At 30.8% G+C, this 17,433-nt stretch overlaps 1 protein-coding gene across 1 annotated transcript; it reads left to right on the top strand.

The window, feature by feature from the left end:
- Positions 1 to 2,806: 2,806 nt before the first annotated feature.
- On the top strand, positions 2,807 to 17,424 carry LOC111277596 (uncharacterized). Its single transcript, XM_089763456.1, has 15 exons — positions 2,807 to 5,332; positions 5,445 to 5,906; positions 6,029 to 6,122; positions 6,303 to 6,772; positions 7,050 to 7,883; positions 8,076 to 8,540; positions 11,260 to 11,379; positions 12,482 to 13,312; positions 13,761 to 13,825; positions 14,080 to 14,169; positions 14,228 to 14,282; positions 14,758 to 14,779; positions 16,100 to 16,213; positions 16,801 to 16,853; positions 17,326 to 17,424. The coding sequence occupies exons 1-15, from the start codon at positions 2,807 to 2,809 to the stop codon at positions 17,422 to 17,424; spliced, it is 6,300 nt and encodes a 2,099-aa protein (XP_089619582.1).
- Positions 17,425 to 17,433: the final 9 nt, after the last annotated feature.

Genomic DNA, 17,433 nt, shown 5'->3' with positions numbered 1-17,433 from the left:
CAATTGAATTTCAACTGCTAATAAAGACCAATGGTGTGAAACTAAGATGGCAGGCGGTTGGAATTTGGATTAACAAACCAGTTGATTTAGCTTCTACCATTTTTTTCTGATTCTTTTAACTGTTTTTTTTTTTCAAAATTTTTTATTTTTTGGATTTTCATTTTGATTTTTTCCAACTTTTTTACAAATTTTTCTTTTTTTTATTCACAAAAATAAAAATAAAACCAAATTAATTTCCAACAAGCTTTAAAATTTTGGATTCATTATTGGAATTTGGGCTTGACCCAAACTCAACCGTGAATTAGATTAATTCTTGATTTAAGAAAAATTAAAATTTAATTAAGCTCAAAATATAAATCACAATTATTTAAAGATTCAATGATCCATTTTATGAGTTTGGACAAAAGCAAGTAATAATAATAATAATAATAATAATAATAATAATAATTATTATTATTATTATTATTATTATTATTATTATTACACAATTTTAGGGAGGAAGGGTTTTAACCTTTAGAATCATGAGAGAGAATGCATCTACCTTGTACAAGAGAAAATATATGTGATTTTAACATGAGACATGAGTTTTCTATAAAAAGAAAAACTAAGGAAAACATAGGCCTTGTATGGAATAAGAGCTATTATATGGATTTAAATACTAGTGAAAATGATGAGATTAGTGTCGGATTACAAGTTCACTGTTTGTTCTTTTGCATGTACGTACTAATTTTTTTTACATTTATAATAAGTTTTCTTTTATGGTTCATAAATAAATAATTAATAAATATAATCTTTTACCTAATTTAGTCTATTATTTTCTCGATGTTGTATATGCTTTTACTAGAAAATCTCAATATATTTTTTTCCTTTATATCTGTTTGAATTCACTTTTTTTTTGGCTGAAAATATATTTATATTTACGGATATCAACAGAGTTTTATACAAAAAAAAAAGACATATTTTAATCTCCTTCTTCTTCTTATTTTTTAACAAAAAATTCGTAATATGAGGATAAAGAGTAAAGAAAAGTGGTTGTAAGTATTAATATTTGAATTTTAAATTTATTGAATACGATAATACAATAGAATCAAATGAATTAAATCTTAAGTTTATAGAGTTTATAATTTTACATTTCTATTTATAATTTTTTTTTATATTTCCTGTAACATGAAGTAAGCGGTAAAATATTATTGTAGCTAGTATGTATTTGTTTATTAATTTGTTTTATATTTGGATAGCAGTTGTCATGGCTAAAAAAATAATGACCAACTAATTATGGGGATAGTCTTTCATTAAAATTTGCTTGTAGCTTCTATTGTCCTTATCATGATAATGTATGACATTAACTTAATGAATTAAAAAAAAGTTATTAAAAAGCATAGAAAAACATTGTTATAACAACTACCTTATTTGCTTGTCGCTTCCAAATGTCTTCTTTTTTTGTCTATATCAATTTTTGTAGATTTATAAGTGTTAACACATGATTTGTTGGCCGGTCATATTTTATTAGTAATTGCAAACTCTCATTAATTTAAAAAAAAAATTGCAAGTTGCACTAAAATCAGATGATTTTATTGTCATAGAAGTTGATTTTATCGCCATAAAAGTTAAATGAATCAATAAAATTGAAATATTTCGTAGATGAAATTTAGATTCCAATCATATTATCAATTATTTATCTTTGGTGGTGCATGGAAAGCACCCTAAACTTTGTTTGACCGAAAAAAAAAGTTGATATATATATATATATATATATATATATATATATAAAATCCAAATACAGAGTTGCTTTTTTCTTTCTTATTTGTTAGTGTTGGTGAATGGAGCTACTTTCTTGTCTTATGCTTTTGGAATGATGTATTATTTAGACTCCATTTGATTGGTTGGTATTTTTTATATTTATTAAAAGATATAAATGAAAATCAAACAGAACCTGATTTATTTAATAAAATTAGTAACCAAGCTTTCTTTACTTAATTAGTAATGTTTCTATTGTGAATTACATTGCTCATATAATTAAAAAACAAAAAAAATATGAAGGCTTATTTTCTATGGGAAATAAAAAAAAAAAAGACTTTGTTTTGGTAATGAAAAAATATTGTACGATGCTGGAGTTTTTCTATTATTTAGTTGAAGTGATAATATATTTTTTTTAATATAGCTATCTAAGGCATTTTTGTCTTTCATCAAAACTGCTCTTTCCTATTTGGATTGGGACTGCATTTAGATTGCGACGCATGAAACGGTTTGGAAGCTGTATTTTCGAAGGTCAGTCTTTCTTTATAATTGCTATTTCTATGTTCAAAATTCTAAGCAAATCGCAATGTGAAACAGTTTCTTAATTTCTTCCTTTAATAGAAAGGAAAGGACTTTGGGCAATCTGATGACTGATTCAATTTTTTCATCATGGGTCGCTTTCTTCTATCTGCCCATAAATAAGGCTTCAACCTTTCTCCTCAACTCATCTCATCCCTTTAATCGTTTTCCACTCTTAAGTTTTTGCTTAAATTCAGTTTCTCTTTTTAAAAAAAACCCTTTTCCCTACTTCCCTCCTTGCTGCATTTGTCTTTTTCTAACCTGCTTTTAATCCCCTTGTTCTTCTCTTTTTTTCCTCTCTGTTTCTCTCATTGATTGCTAACGGTTCGGAAGACGAGTCTGTCTAAACCATTTCCAGTCTTCACCCATAACTGATTTTACATATATTCCTATTATCTTTCTTGTTAATTGTTCTCCTGTTGTCTCTGTTTTATTCTGTCATTTGCTTTGCTTGTTTGCTTGAAACTAAACAATCAACCAAAAAATAAACATGGAACCAATTGCAACTGGCACTGCAGCCAGACTTTCTTCGGAAGCTGGGAAAGGCATCTTTCATGAAATCAAACGTCATATGAGATATGTAACTATCTATAAGAAAAACGTTGAAAATTTCGAGGAGAAAATCAAGATGTTGTTGGCGAAAAGAGAAAGTGTTCAGAAAGAGATCGAAGTTGCAGAAAGGAACGTGGAGAAGATTAAACCGCACGTCGAGCTTTGGTGCAGTACTGTGGACAAGGTCATCAAAGACGAGGTGAAAAGTGTGAAGGATCTTCAAGACAAAGCAACCACCAAGTGCTTCATTGGCTTGTGTCCTAACATTAAGTCTCGCTACCAACTTAGCAGGAAAGCAGAAGAAGTTGTCGCCGCTGTTAATGAACACCTTCAACAAGGTGAATTCAACAGTGTTTCATGCCCTGCTCCTCCGCCAGAAATAGTTGACGCAACTCCTAAAGATTTTGAGAACTTCGAATCAAGAGCAATGGTTTTTAAAGACATCACGGAGGCATTGAAAGATGATACTATCAACGTGATAGGGGTGTATGGGATGGCTGGCGTGGGCAAAACCACTCTAGTCAAAGAAGTCGCTAGACAAGTCAAAGAAAATAAGTTATTTGATTCGGTGATTATGGCAATTGTGAATCAGACTCCTGACGTTCAAAAAATTCAAGACCAACTTGCAGATTTATTGGGTCTAAAATTAGAAGAAACGAGTATGGTTGTAAGAGCAGGTCGATTGCGCGAAAGATTGAAGAAAGAGAAGAAGGTTCTCGTTATTTTAGATGATATTTGGAAGAAACTAGATCTGAATGATGTGGGGATTCCTTTAGGAGATGAGAATAAGGGATGCAACATATTGCTCACGTCAAGAGATCTAAATGTTCTAAGGAATGAGATGGATGCTCAGAAAAATTTTGCTCTCTCTGTTTTAGAAGGTAAAGAAGCTTGGGACCTGTTTAAGAAGATGGCTGGGGACGATGCTGAAAGTCCTGAGTTGCGATCTACAGCAATCGAAGTAGCGAAAAAATGTGCAGGACTGCCTGTCGCCATTGTAACAGTTGCAAGGGCTTTAAGAAACAAAGGGTCATTCGCGTGGAATGATGCTTTGAGAAAACTACAAAGGCCTTCCCCAACAAACTTCACTGGAATACCAGCACATATTTATTCAGCGATAGAGTTGAGTTACAACCAGTTGGAAAGCGAAGAACTCAAACAGACATTCTTGCTTTGTGGTCTACTAGGTCATAACACTGCTATTGGAGACTTGCTGAAATATACCATTGGTTTGGGTTTATTTCATGGTGTCAACACAGTAGAAGAAACCCGAGATAGATTGCTGACAGTGGTGAGTGACCTCAAATCCTCTTGTTTGTTGCATGATAGTTACACCAATGTGCGTGTTGATATACATGATCTCATTTGTGATGTGGCGTTAGCAATTGCTTCTAGGGACAACAATGTGTTTGCATTAAAAGACGAAGATGTTCTGAAAGATTGGCCTAATGGAGAGACAATGGAAAAATGCACCATGATTAGTTTGAGATATGCTAATATTAGCTATTTTCCGAAAGAGTTGAAATGTCCGCGACTTACCTTTTTCTTTGTGGGTAGCAAGGATTCTTCTGTGAAAATACCAACCAGCTTTTTCTTGGAAATGAAAAATCTTGAAGTATTAGATTTGACTAAGATGCATTTTTCGTACTTACCTTCATCAATTAGTCTTTTAAAAAATCTTCGAACATTGTGCCTAGATCAATGTGTGCTGGGAGATATTACCCTTATTGGAGAGCTTAAGAATTTAGAAATTCTTAGCCTTTTGAGTTCTGATATTGAAATGCTGCCTAAGGAAATTGGGCAACTGGTTAAACTAAAGTTGTTAGATCTGAGTGACTGTACCAAACTCAAGGTAATACCACGAGGTCTCTTATCAAGTTTTTCCAGATTAGAAGAATTATTTATGGCCAATAGTTTTGTTCATTGGGAAGTAGAGGGACAAGTCAATGCTAGTCTTGCTGAATTGAAGGCTTTGTCTTGCTTGACCACTTTAAATGTTCATATTTTTGATGCTAAGATTATTCCAAAAGACTTGTTCCCAGCGAAATTGAAAAGATATAAGATTTTCATAGGAGATCAGGCAAGGGATAGGTTTTTTAAGAATGAATGCTTGAGAACACTTAACTTGAAGCTAAACACAAGCATTCATCATTTGGATCCTGGAATTAAAAGGTTGTTGATGAACACTGAAGATCTGTACCTTGAAGAAATGAAAGGTGCCGAGATTGTGCTGCCTGAATTCCATGACTGGCATTGTTTTCGATATTTGAAGAATCTCCATATCCAAAATGGTTTGGAGATCCAATATATCGTTGATGATCATGATGCAGTTGATATAATTGAGTTTCTCCAATTACGATCTTTGACACTTGAAGATCTACCAAAGCTCGTTAGCTTCTGCTCTGAGAACAAACCGGGCTCTGCTTTCATACCTCAACATCAGTTGCCACTTTTCAGTCGAAAGGTAATTATGTATTCTTGAGTAGTAATGTTTTTTGAGCCTATTCTTGTGTTGGAAAACATCATTCCTTTTTTTTTTTCAATGTTTTAATTCTAGAATAATTACACACATGTAGAGGGTCTTCCCTTGCTTGGAGAATCTTCATTTGTCCTCAATCAATGTTGAAAGGATATGGCACAGCCAGCTTTCAAATAAATCTGACTACACTCAGAATCTGACAAGTTTGATCATTAAGGGTTGTGACAACTTAAAACATCTATTATCATCTTCCATGGCTACAAGTCTAGCACATCTCAAATGTTTTGAGATAGTTGAATGCAAGTGCTTGAGGGAGATAATATTTACAGAAGATATAGAAGAAGAAAACAAGTCTACGATTTCATTTCCTCAATTAAACTCTCTAAAGATAAGGAATCTTCAGCATATCATTGGATTTTGTTCAAAAGATTATAATATTGAATTCCCATCCTTGAAGTTATTGGAGATAAAGAACTGTCCTCGATTGGAGGGATTCATATATAAATCTACAATGGAGGAGAACCAATGTTTCTCTCCACAAGTTCTCTTCAGTGAAAAGGTATTACAGTTAATATTTTCTTTTGTAAACTTGCTTAACCTGTGTATGGCTTTTAAGGTTTTTGATATATTGTTGGAACTAACTTTTATATATTACTTATTAATGGTATGAATTGCATATAGGTTGCATTTCCTACTTTGGCAAAGATGAACCTATCCCACTTGAGCAATATGAAGATGATATGGCACAATCACCTGTCTGCAAGTTCCTTTTGCATACTGGAAAGAATGGAGGTTAGACACTGTGATGAGTTATTGACTATTTTTCCATCTACTATGCTGTTGGGAGGAACATTCCAACTACTGCAAAGTATGTCAGTATCCCATTGTGGTTCACTAGAAGAGGTATTTGAACTACAAATGTTAAATATGGAAGACCCGCGGGTTGTGGTTACCCAACTAAGAGAATTGTATGTTTTTAATCTACCAAAATTGAAGAATGTTTGGAACAAGGACCCCCAAGGAATTTTGACATTTCAAAATTTAAATGTAGTATACGTTAGGGCCTGTTGGAGTTTGAAGTATGTGTTTCCGGCCTCAATTGCCAGAGTTCTTCCACAACTTAAAGATCTTACAGTAGATAGCTGCGCAGTGGAGGAGATTGTTTCGAAAGCGGAAGGATGGGAAATGGGTGTTACTAATTTTGAGTTTGATCAAGTGTCCTCCCTAGTGCTATGGAACCTTCCAAAACTTAAATGTTTTTATCCAGGAATGCATACAACAAAGTGGCCAATGTTAAAAAAGTTGAAAACATACCACTGCAACAAAGTGAAGATACTTGACATCGGATACCTTAATTTGCCAGAAATGAATGAGGATGACCATTTGGAGTCCCCAATCCAACCACCACTCTTGTTAGTTGAAAAGGTATGACCTCTAGCACATACTTAAAAAGCTACCTTGTTAATAATACCTTGTACCTGATCTTTTTTATTGATCATTTCATTCAAATTTGAATTATATCATTTCTAAAAGTCTTATAATGGAAATTCACTAGCTCTTTAGACTTTAAGCAAAGAGACACAAGCACCTATGTACCAATTAGCCAAATGCTTAGATGCTGTAATATATCTCTTAGTAGATAAATTTTCCATTTTCACTAGAAAAGTACAAAATTCTAATTGATTTTTCTTTGCTTTTTTAGGTGGTTCCTAAATTAGAAGAAGTGTCCTTGACCAGCGATGACATTGCAATCATATGTGATAGCAAGGTTTCCAAAGGCATTTTCCATGAAATAAAAGCTCTTTATTTGGAATGCTACCACGATGAATCTGCTATTTTCCCAACTATCTTTCTTGAAAGATTCAGCAATTTGGAAAAGCTTGAGGTGATTTGTTGCAAATTTATGGATTTATTCTCCTCCGAAGGAGGTTTTGGTAAGGGGACCAATGCTCAAACGCTTTTACCTATTAGAAACTTAAGACTGAACAGCCTTTATTATAAAAAACACATATGGACGCAAGGGTCACGACTTGACTGCAATTTTCCCAATCTTGAAACACTTGAAGTTTCCAATTGTGGCAACTTGATTAGCTTAGGATTGTCCTCAACACCTTTTCAAAATCTCATGACTTTGGATGTTCGGGAATGTGAAGCAATGATAAACTTAGTTACATCCTTAGCAGTCCAAAGTTTGGTCCAACTCAAAAATTTGAGAATAAAAAACTGTGTTTCAATGAAACAAATTATTGGAAATGAGGGAGATGATGAAGCAGCCTCTGTCATTATTTTCAACCGGTTGAAATGTTTGGAACTTGGACATTTACCAAGCCTCAAAAGCTTTTGTTCAGGCAATCACACATTTGGATTCCCATCTTTGGACCAAGTAATTGTAAGCCAGTGTCCTGAATTGGAGATCTTTTGCAAGGGAGAGTTAAATGCTCCAACTCTGCAAAGAGTACAAGTAACTGACAAAGATGAGAAGGGACATTGGGATGGTGACCTTACTAGCACCATTCAACAGTTGTTCAAAAAAAAGGTACTTACTGATTTACAAAAGTTTTTTTTTTTTAATCTTTGAAATAAATGTCTTTTTAGGCAAGCTTTTTATTGGTAGATGTTATTTTCAACCATTTATTATTATTTTTTGGGTTTGATTTTATTCAAGTTTTATATATTCTTTTTTTTTTTGTGTGTGGTAATAATTGGTGTCATAAATTGGATTCCGTAGGTTGACTATGAAGCAATGGAGTATCTAATGCTTACTGAGTTTTCCAAGGCAATAGAGATCTGGAGGGATAATCTTCCAAAAAGTTTAAATTTAAAAAATCTTAAATGTTTGGAAGTTTATGAATGTAATAGCTCGACATACGTATTTACCACTTCCATGGTTTTGGATCTTGTGCAATTGAAGCAGATGCAAGTTAGAAATTGTCCGATGATGGAGCAAATTATCACAAATGATGGAGCAGAGGAAGCAGCTACAAACACAATCATGTTTCCTTCCCTTCAATCCATAAGTATTGTGTCATTTTCAAACTTAAGAAGTTTTTATTTGGGAAGTAATACGGTGGAATGTCCATATTTGACAGCACTTGGGTTAGTGGATTGCCCTAAGATGGTTGCATTCATATCTTCATCTCCAAGAGAGCAGAATATAGAGAATATTGGTATTGCACCATTGTTCAATGATAAGGTTAGTTTTTGTTTCTGCATATTGTTCTTTATTTTCTATTAATGACTTTTTATTAAATTGAAATATTGGATAATATTTGTTTATTTCTTATTCATTACATTAACTATTTTACTCTTAATTAATATATTTTATTAAATTGAAATGTTGTCTAATATTTATTTATTTTCTTATTAACACTGAAAACTTTATTAAAATAAACTTATCTTAGTTGATAATTTTCTTATTGAACTAAAGATTAATTAATTTTGATCTATTTTATTTCTTTATTAATCTTGAATTTTTTATCAAAATAAACTATTTTTAATCAAATTTAATCTGTATACCTTTCTATCATTAAAAAGTTTAAATATGTATAAGATTTATTATTAATATATAATAAATAAGTCACAAAATGTTATTTTTTTTTATATATTCTAATTGAATTAGATATAAAGGGACTATTGTTTTTCCTCTTCACATTTTTTTTCTTTTTTATGAAAGTCTATTTTCCTATTAAAGAGAGGAGAGATTCACTTATCCTAGCTTAAGAGCTACACATTTTTTGACCTTTTAATCAAAATGGTTAAATGTAAGTGTTAAGGATTTAATTTTGATATAAAGGTAAAAAAAATGTGTAACTCTCATATCGATTGTAAGTAGATCCTTACACACACATATATATAAATATATAAAGTGATTAACTTACGTCAGTATAAAACTTTTTAATTTTAGTTTTATACCTTTTTCTAGTCATTGATATCAATAGATTTAATAGATGAGATTAAACCATTTTTTCATTTGTCTCTTCAATTACTTTGATCTATTGAAATTAATGATTAAAAAAATATATAAAACTAAAAAATTTTAGACTGATGTAAATTTGTCCCTCCTTTCTTTATATATGAAGAGGTATCTACCTACATTAGTGTAAATCTTACATTTTATATTATTCTTGGATCAAAATTACTAAAATTAAAATTATTATTTTGATTCAAATTATTTATGAATTTGATTTTGATCCAAATGTTAAAAAAAATATAAAACTTATATTAGTATAAGTAAATCCTTACTTTCTCTCTCTCTCTCTCTCTCTCTATATATATATATATATATATATATCTTGTGTTAGTTATTTAAATTTATTTTATATCTCGTAACATATAAAAATAGTCAATAAATTTTAAATAGCATAATAAATTGGTTTTAATGTACTTTCTTGAAAATAATTTAACAAAATAAGGAAAACATAATATTAGAAAGTCAGAAAATGAAATGACAATGTTACATAATTCATAGAATATGTATATTATTAAATAATTATAAAGTGATAATTCCTCATGTTACTCAATGTCCTATTTAAATTTATTTTTATAAGTAGTTTGTGTATTATATTAGCACTCTTCCACTTTGTGTATTTTTTTTTCTCTTTTTGCATGCAAAAGGATGATAGCAAATTAGAAAATATCGAACTTTAATACTACTTTAGGATTTTAATTACTTAGTCTATAAAAAATTAATTATAAAAAATAATACAATAAATTTCTATTATAATAGATGAGGTATACCTTTAATTACCTTAATATGTATATACATTTTAATTACTTATCTATACCTTACTATTAAAAGAATTTCCAAAGGATTTTGCATTTGACATCCATTGAAAATCTTTTAATTGCAGAGGATGTTAAAGGGATTTGTTTTTTTGGTGCTTCTAAATGCATCTCTATTTTTTTTTCTACGCCTATTTTATTTTTTTTAAATTATATTTAAATGAAATTACTTAATTACTCTTCTTACCTTTAAAAGATTTGAATATTCACATATGATAAATCGAATATCTTACCAAATTTATATTATATACAAAATTTCCAACACTACTGTAAGATTGATATATGTTCAACATTAGAAGTACATACATAATAAAAGGGAGTAAAATAAAGCAATCATAAAAATTGTATATATAATAGTTTTAAAAAAAGAAAAAATATATAAAAATTAAAATAATATATTTACATTTCAAGTGTTATTATCCTCTATATCCTACTTAATTTTATCTAGTTATAAGTAATTAATATATTAAAATTAACCCCATGCAACGCAAGGGCTAAACACCAGTTATTTTATTATTATAATTATTGCAATGATGTGCTATCTACTTGCAATGCAATTGTAGAAAAAATTAGTAGTTTTTTATGCTCTTAATCAGAATCCTTTAAACAGTGGTTCTTTCATCTACTTATTTCATCTTTCTTAAATTTTTGTTAAGATTTGAAATTGACATTTTTCCTTCTCTTTTGTGTATCTTATCAATTTAGTAGTATAGTTTATTTCTTCTTATTAATGCAATCAAATAAATTTTTTTATAGGTGGTGTTTCCTAACTTAAGAGATTTGGCAATCATTGGCTCTGGAAATTGGACAATGATATGGGAGGATAAACTCATTTTGGGTTCATTTTATGAACTAACTGTCCTTTTAGTGGAAAATTGTGAAAAACTTTTGAATATATTTCCATTTCATATGACGGAAAGACTTGACAAACTCGAAATTTTTTTTTAATTGTGAACTGTGAATCCTTAGTAGACATAATTAGACCTGATCATGGATTCAATTCCATTGAATCAGCGACTAATTTTATATTTCCTAAAGTAAGAAACTTGTTACTTCAACAATTGCCCAAATTGAAGAACTTCTACTCCAGGCCGCATACTACAAGCTGGCCATCCTTAAAACAATTGCAGGTGAAAGGATGCGACAATGTGGAGATATTAGCTAGGCAGTACCTAAGCTTTTCGGAAACACTTAGAGAGAGCCAATCGGAAATTATCTCTTTTCAACAACCCTTGTTTTGCGTCACTGAGGTATGAACCCCTAGTGTTTATGTACAATGTAAGCATTTAAAGACTGCTATACTATACTTTTCTATTTTCATTTTTTTGTTTTCAAAAATTTTGTTTTGAAAACATAAAACATATTTGATAAGTAATTTTGTTAAATATAAAAAATTACTTAAATCATCGCAAATATAATAATAATAATTCAATACGCAATAAAATTTTAAGAACTAAATAAAAATAATATTGTATTTGTTAAATAAAATTATATTATTTGCATAATATTTTTATTACCATTTGATAGTAATATTAAATATTTTATTTCATTATATTAGAATTTAATGTCCTTTAAATAACAATATAATTGAATATATACATAATAATAAAATTAGAAAATATTAATTAAATTAATATTTAAAAAATAATAATTTGACTAATATTAATAAAATTAAATTTATAATATTTAAATGAATTAATATAATTCTAATTGTGATATATTCTATAATAAAATGAACCTATAACCCATAATTAAAATTCAATAATATTAGCTATCGATTGTTGAATTTTTAGTGACATAAAATCCTTTTATAGAAACAACAAAGGATTTAAACCTTTCAAAAGTTTTAACTTTTTGTAGAATTTGTTTAGTTAAGTTCTAATTTGCTGATTAATTTATTTATTTGATTATTCAATGATTTCTTATATATAGGTGTAGTATTTTATTATAATTATAATTTCTCTTTTACTTGTAATTTAAAAAAAAAATTCTTATATATAGATGTAATACTAAAAAAAGTTTCGTTAATACAAGTTAGGTTGGTTAAACATAATATGTTTTACATGCATGATAAATTTCATCCATGATTTTTAATTTTTTTTTTTATTTTGGTCCCGCCACTGCACCAAATAAGGCTTTTACCATGTAACATGTCACGTGGACATTCCCTTTGAATGCCATGTGAACATTTGTCTCAATTGTTATTGAAAAAATGTGACAAAATAATCAACATGGAAATTTCAAAGGTTAAGGATATAAATAGAGCAACCTAAAAGTTAAAGATCATAGATGAAATTTACCATTCAAAATCATTGTTTTTGTTTTAACATATTTTGTAATTGTGATTCTCAGAATGCATTCCCCAATTTAGAATGGTTACTATTGGAAAAGAATGACATTATGATGGAGATATGGTATGGACAACTTCCGACCCAATACTTTTGCAAACTAACAGATCTTTGGCTCGAAAGAGTTGCCAATAGATCAGTTACTATCTTAAACAGTTTCACTCATTTATTACCAAATCTTGAAAAGCTTGTTGTGAGAGAAGCTCCCTTCAGTAACATATTTCAATGCGAAGGACTTGGGGGTGAGGAGGAACATCCAGGAACACTTGCTCGGTTGAGTGAATTAACGCTGCATGAGCTTCCTGAGTTGACACATATCTGGAAGGAAGAATTCCAAGTTGGAGAAGTTTTCAGCAACCTTTCAACACTACAACTGTGGAAATGTGACAAATTAAAGAATTTAGCGCCGTCCTATGTGTATTTTAAACATTTGACAACTCTGGAAGTGTCAAATTGTCAAGGGCTTAAGAATTTAGTGGCACTCCCAACGGCAAAAAGCATGGTGGCACTCACAAAATTGAGAATTATTGATTGCCAAATGATAGAAGAAACCATAGCTTATGGAAGTGATGATGTGAAGGATGGCATCGTCTTCTCCCAGCTGAAGTCTTTGGAACTTTGTAGTCTTCCGAGCTTATCAAGCCTCTGCTCAGGGGATTATGCCTTCGAATTCCCTTCTTTGAAAGAGGTTATTGTGAGAAACTGTCCAAAGATGGAGATTTTCTGCGGAGGAGAGTTAGCTACACCAAGTTTGCGGAGAGTGCAATTTGCTGAAGATAAAGAGCGTTGGGATGGCAATCTAAACACCACCATGGAACAAATTTTCATAGAAATGGTATGTGTTGATTCAAATACTCTCTTTTCTTTTCTTTTTTTTTTACAAAATTTCAGAATTTTTTGTTCATTTTGCTTCTAAAGTATGTTAAAGCTAACCATTCTAAATAGTTGCAATTTGGCTTAATTAACTAGGATTGTTTTTCTATGTTCTGACATATTATACTAAAGCAGAATGCCATAGAGAATAATTACGGACTAATTAAGTTTAATCTTTCTGAAAAGAAATTCAGGAATTCAGTTGATGGATAAGTGTTTTTCAGCAGACAGTAAAACTACATATACAGGATGGAGTAGACGCACCTTTATTCTTTATCCGGTAATAAAGATTATTATTATTGAAATGAAGATTTGATGCTCACTCATAAAATTGCAGTCACATTTTTATGGAATGGAAGATTATAGCCACGAAATCAGAAGTAATCTGATATGTTAAACCTTTTTTGCAGTTGCATAGTCAAAACTTAGTGGTTATATATGTCACCTTGTTTTTAGAATTCTCTGCAAATATGTGGTTCTTTTAACAGAGTTTGATTTCACTTTTATTATGATGTTGTTATGTTTACAGAGTGTCCAGAATTCTATAGCGGAGGAAGGTTGCGTGACACAAAGCTCAAGCTGAATAAAAAAAACGTTTTCTATGTTTTTGAGACAAGTGCTTCACCTCATGTTCTTTTGAGAATTAAAGGTATTCTTTTGCAAAACTTCATTTGTCTTCTCATAATGTTAGAATTTCTTTATAGTTGGTGTGGTGCTTCTTTGTTTCAGGATGAATGGAGCACACCTCTGCTCTACCACCAACCCTGTCAAAGCTGCCATGTTTCAGGGTTCCAGAAGCCTATTTCTCTACCTAACAATGTTTGTTTTTAAAATTTTTGCAATATTGAGTGATTTGGATTTTTGTATTGATCTCTAGGTACCTTGACAGTAGTTCGGATTTTGATATTCTTAAAGATCTTGTTTACGAATATGTATATTTTATTTAACTGTAAATTACATCACATGATATTGATCTTTCTTGTGTTCTTGTCATGGCTACTGTCAATAGATGGCTACCATAGACATCAAATTCTAAGCTAGGATTTCCTCTGTTAATGCTTTACTGGTTCAGCCTTTGACAATGTGGATTTTGGTATGATATTTGTAATTAGTTGTATCAACAATTCTTGTTTTGTCCTTCAATTAGTCAATCCTAGTTATTTCTTCAAACCCACAATTCTGAAGAAGAATGAAGATCATATTTAGCATTCTGCAGTCATATCCTTCTTTGCATGTACGGGACAATTTTTGCGGGACAATTGAAAGAATTGAGAGTTGTATATATTTTAAGGGGTAAATCGATTTGGACTAACGTTTTCTAGATTCTTAATGATCCATCGACTAAACAATTAATGTAATTGTCTTTGTTTTTCCAGTTTATTATGGTGTAGATGATTCTTTTGGCAGTTTAGCTCCTCATATCGTGCAGGTGAGTGTCATATGCCATCTGAATTATTGCTAAGGGTTATTGCTTGATGTGAGCTACAATTATTGTTTTGAAACAACTAAAGGAAGATTAACTTCCTATATTATCTTCATTATTTTGAGATATTTTCTGCTTTAAGTTTTGCTTCTTGCAGTAGATATTTTGAGTTTAATAAATTGTCTTTTGGTTTGTCGCTGTGGCTGTTGGGCTCTTTACCATTTTTCCATTTGATTTGTTGAGTACATTTCAACGACTTCAAACTCTCAAAATATCTAGTTGTAGTTCAGTGGAACATATATTTGAACTCCAAAGGTTAAATATGAAAGAAACAAATGTTGTGGCTACTCAACTAAGAGAATTGTATGTTGTTAATCTACCAAAATTGAAGAATGTTTGGAACATGGACCCCCAAGGAATTTTAACGTTTCAAAATCTAAATTTATTTTTTGTTTTGAATTGTTGGAGTCTGAAGGATGTGTTTCCAGCTTTAGTAGCCAGAGTTCTTCCACAACTTAAAGATCTTACAGTAGATAGCTGAAGATAAAGAGCGTTGGGATGGCAATCTACACTCTTACTTTTCATAGAAATGGTATGTGGTCATTCAGATACCTTTTTTTTTTTCAAAATTTTAGAATTTTTTATTCCTTTTGCTTCTACACTCTGTTAAAGCTAACCATTCTAAATACTTGCAATTTTGCTTAATTAATTATGGTTGCTTTTCTATGTTCTGAGATGTTAACTAAAGCAGAACGTCTTAGAGTGTGATTTCGGACTAATTAAATTTAATCTTTCTGACAATAATTCATGGATTTAGTTTATGGATAAGTGTTTTTTAGCAGACAACAAAACTACATATATAGGATGTAGTAGATACTTCTGTATTCTTTATCTGATAATAAAGATTATCATTATTCAAATGAAGATTTGATGCCCACTCATAAAAGTGTACAATCCATAGTAACATTTTTATAGAATGGAAGATTACAGCCATGCAATCAGAAGTAATCTGATATTTTAAATATTTTTTTAGTTTCATATTCAAAACTTAGTGGCTATGTATGTCACCTTGTTTATAGAATTCTCTGAAATATGTGGTTCTTTTAACAGAGTTTGGTTTCACTTTTATTATGATGTTGTTATGTTTACAGAATGTCCAGAATTCTATAGCGAAGGAAGATTGTCTGACACAAGCTCAAGCTGAATAAAAAAGAATGTTTTCTATGGTTTTGAGAGAAGTGCTTCACCTTATGTTCTTTTGAGAATTAAAGGTATTCTTTTGCTAAACTTCATTTGTCTTCTCATATTCTCACAATTTCTTTATAGTTGGTGTGGCAATTCTTTGTTTCAAGATGAATGGAGCACTCTCTGCACTACCACCAACCCTGTCAAAGCTGTCATGTTTCAGGGTTCCAGAACCCTATTTCACTACCTACCAATGTTTGTTTTTAAATTTTTTCTATTTTCGATTGATTTGGATTGTCTCTATTGATTTCTAGGTAACTTTAACCGTAGTTTGGATTTTTCTCTACCTAAAGATCTCTTTTAAGAATATGTATATGGAGACACCTAGCATCTATTTAACCGTAAATTTCGTCGCATGATATTGATCTTTCTTGTGTTCTGTCATGGCCACTGTCAATAGATGGATACCATAGACATCAAATTCTAAGCTAGCATTTCCTCTGTTAATGCTTTACTGGTTCAGCCTTTGACAATGTGGATTTTTGTATGATATTTGTAATTAGTTGTATCAACAATTCTTATTTTGTCCTTCAATTAGTCAATCCTAATTATTACTTCAAACCCACAATTTTAAAGAAGAATGAAGATCATATTTAGCATTCTGCAGTCATATCCTTCTTTGCATTTATGGGACAATTGCTATTGGATTGGTTCTTGCTGGGCGATTGCAAGAATTGAAAGTAGTATATATTTTAACAGGTAAATCAATTTGTACTAAGATTTTCTAGTTTCTTAATGCTCTACATACTAAATGTTCCACGCCATTTTCTTTGTTTTTCCAGTTTATTATGGTGTAGATAATTCTTTTGGCAGTTCAGCTCCTCACATTGTACAGGTGAGTTTTTATATATTCTGTAATCTGAATTATTGCCAAGGGTTATTGCTTGATGTGAGACTACAACTTTTGTTTTGAAAAAACTAAAGCAAGATTAACTTCCTATAGTGTCTTCATTATTTTGAAATGTTTTCTGCTTTATGTTTTGGATCTTGCAGTAGATATTTTGAGTTCAATAAATTGTCTATTGGTTTGTCGCAGTGGCTGTTGTGCTTATATAACACCCAAGTACTACTTATGGTTTTCATGGCTATAGTTTCTCTATTATTGGCGTATCATGCTAATCTTTGTCTTACAAACACCACAACAAACAATGTGAGATCCGTTGAAACCTTGTCCAGTAGTTTGTTACTTGAATTTGCCAACCCAGCCTTGACCGAACATAAACCTTCAAATAGCTGGCTATGCTAATTGAGTTGTTATTGAAACCATGAAACTATAATCATATGTTTTCATCTGTCTGAAAATACAGACCTTCAAGTGGCAAGACTACTTTGGCTGGTGGAAGAAACTGAGTGCAGCAAGAGCCAAGCCCTGCAGCATTAAAGGCAAGCATCACCTGGATGAGTAGCAATGGAAA

The sequence above is a fragment of the Durio zibethinus genome, chromosome 7 (genome assembly GCF_047325235.1).
Source record: "Durio zibethinus cultivar Kanyao isolate XHJ-2024 chromosome 7, ASM4732523v1, whole genome shotgun sequence".
Lineage (NCBI taxonomy): Eukaryota > Viridiplantae > Streptophyta > Magnoliopsida > Malvales > Malvaceae > Durio > Durio zibethinus.
This window is presented reverse-complemented; position numbering and strand designations above follow the sequence as displayed.

What these genes read in the sequence shown, in the direction of transcription:
- LOC111277596 (XM_089763456.1), top strand. Translation starts at nt 2,807, where the DNA reads ATGGAACCAATTGCAACTGGCACTGCAGCCAGACTTTCTTCGGAAGCT. An exon ending in TGCCACTTTTCAGTCGAAAG is followed by an intron (nt 5,333 to 5,444) that starts GTAATTATGTAT and finishes ACACACATGTAG; the next exon opens with AGGGTCTTCCCTTGCTTGGA. An exon ending in AACAAATTTTCATAGAAATG is followed by an intron (nt 13,313 to 13,760) that starts GTATGTGTTGAT and finishes CCTTTTTTGCAG; the next exon opens with TTGCATAGTCAAAACTTAGT.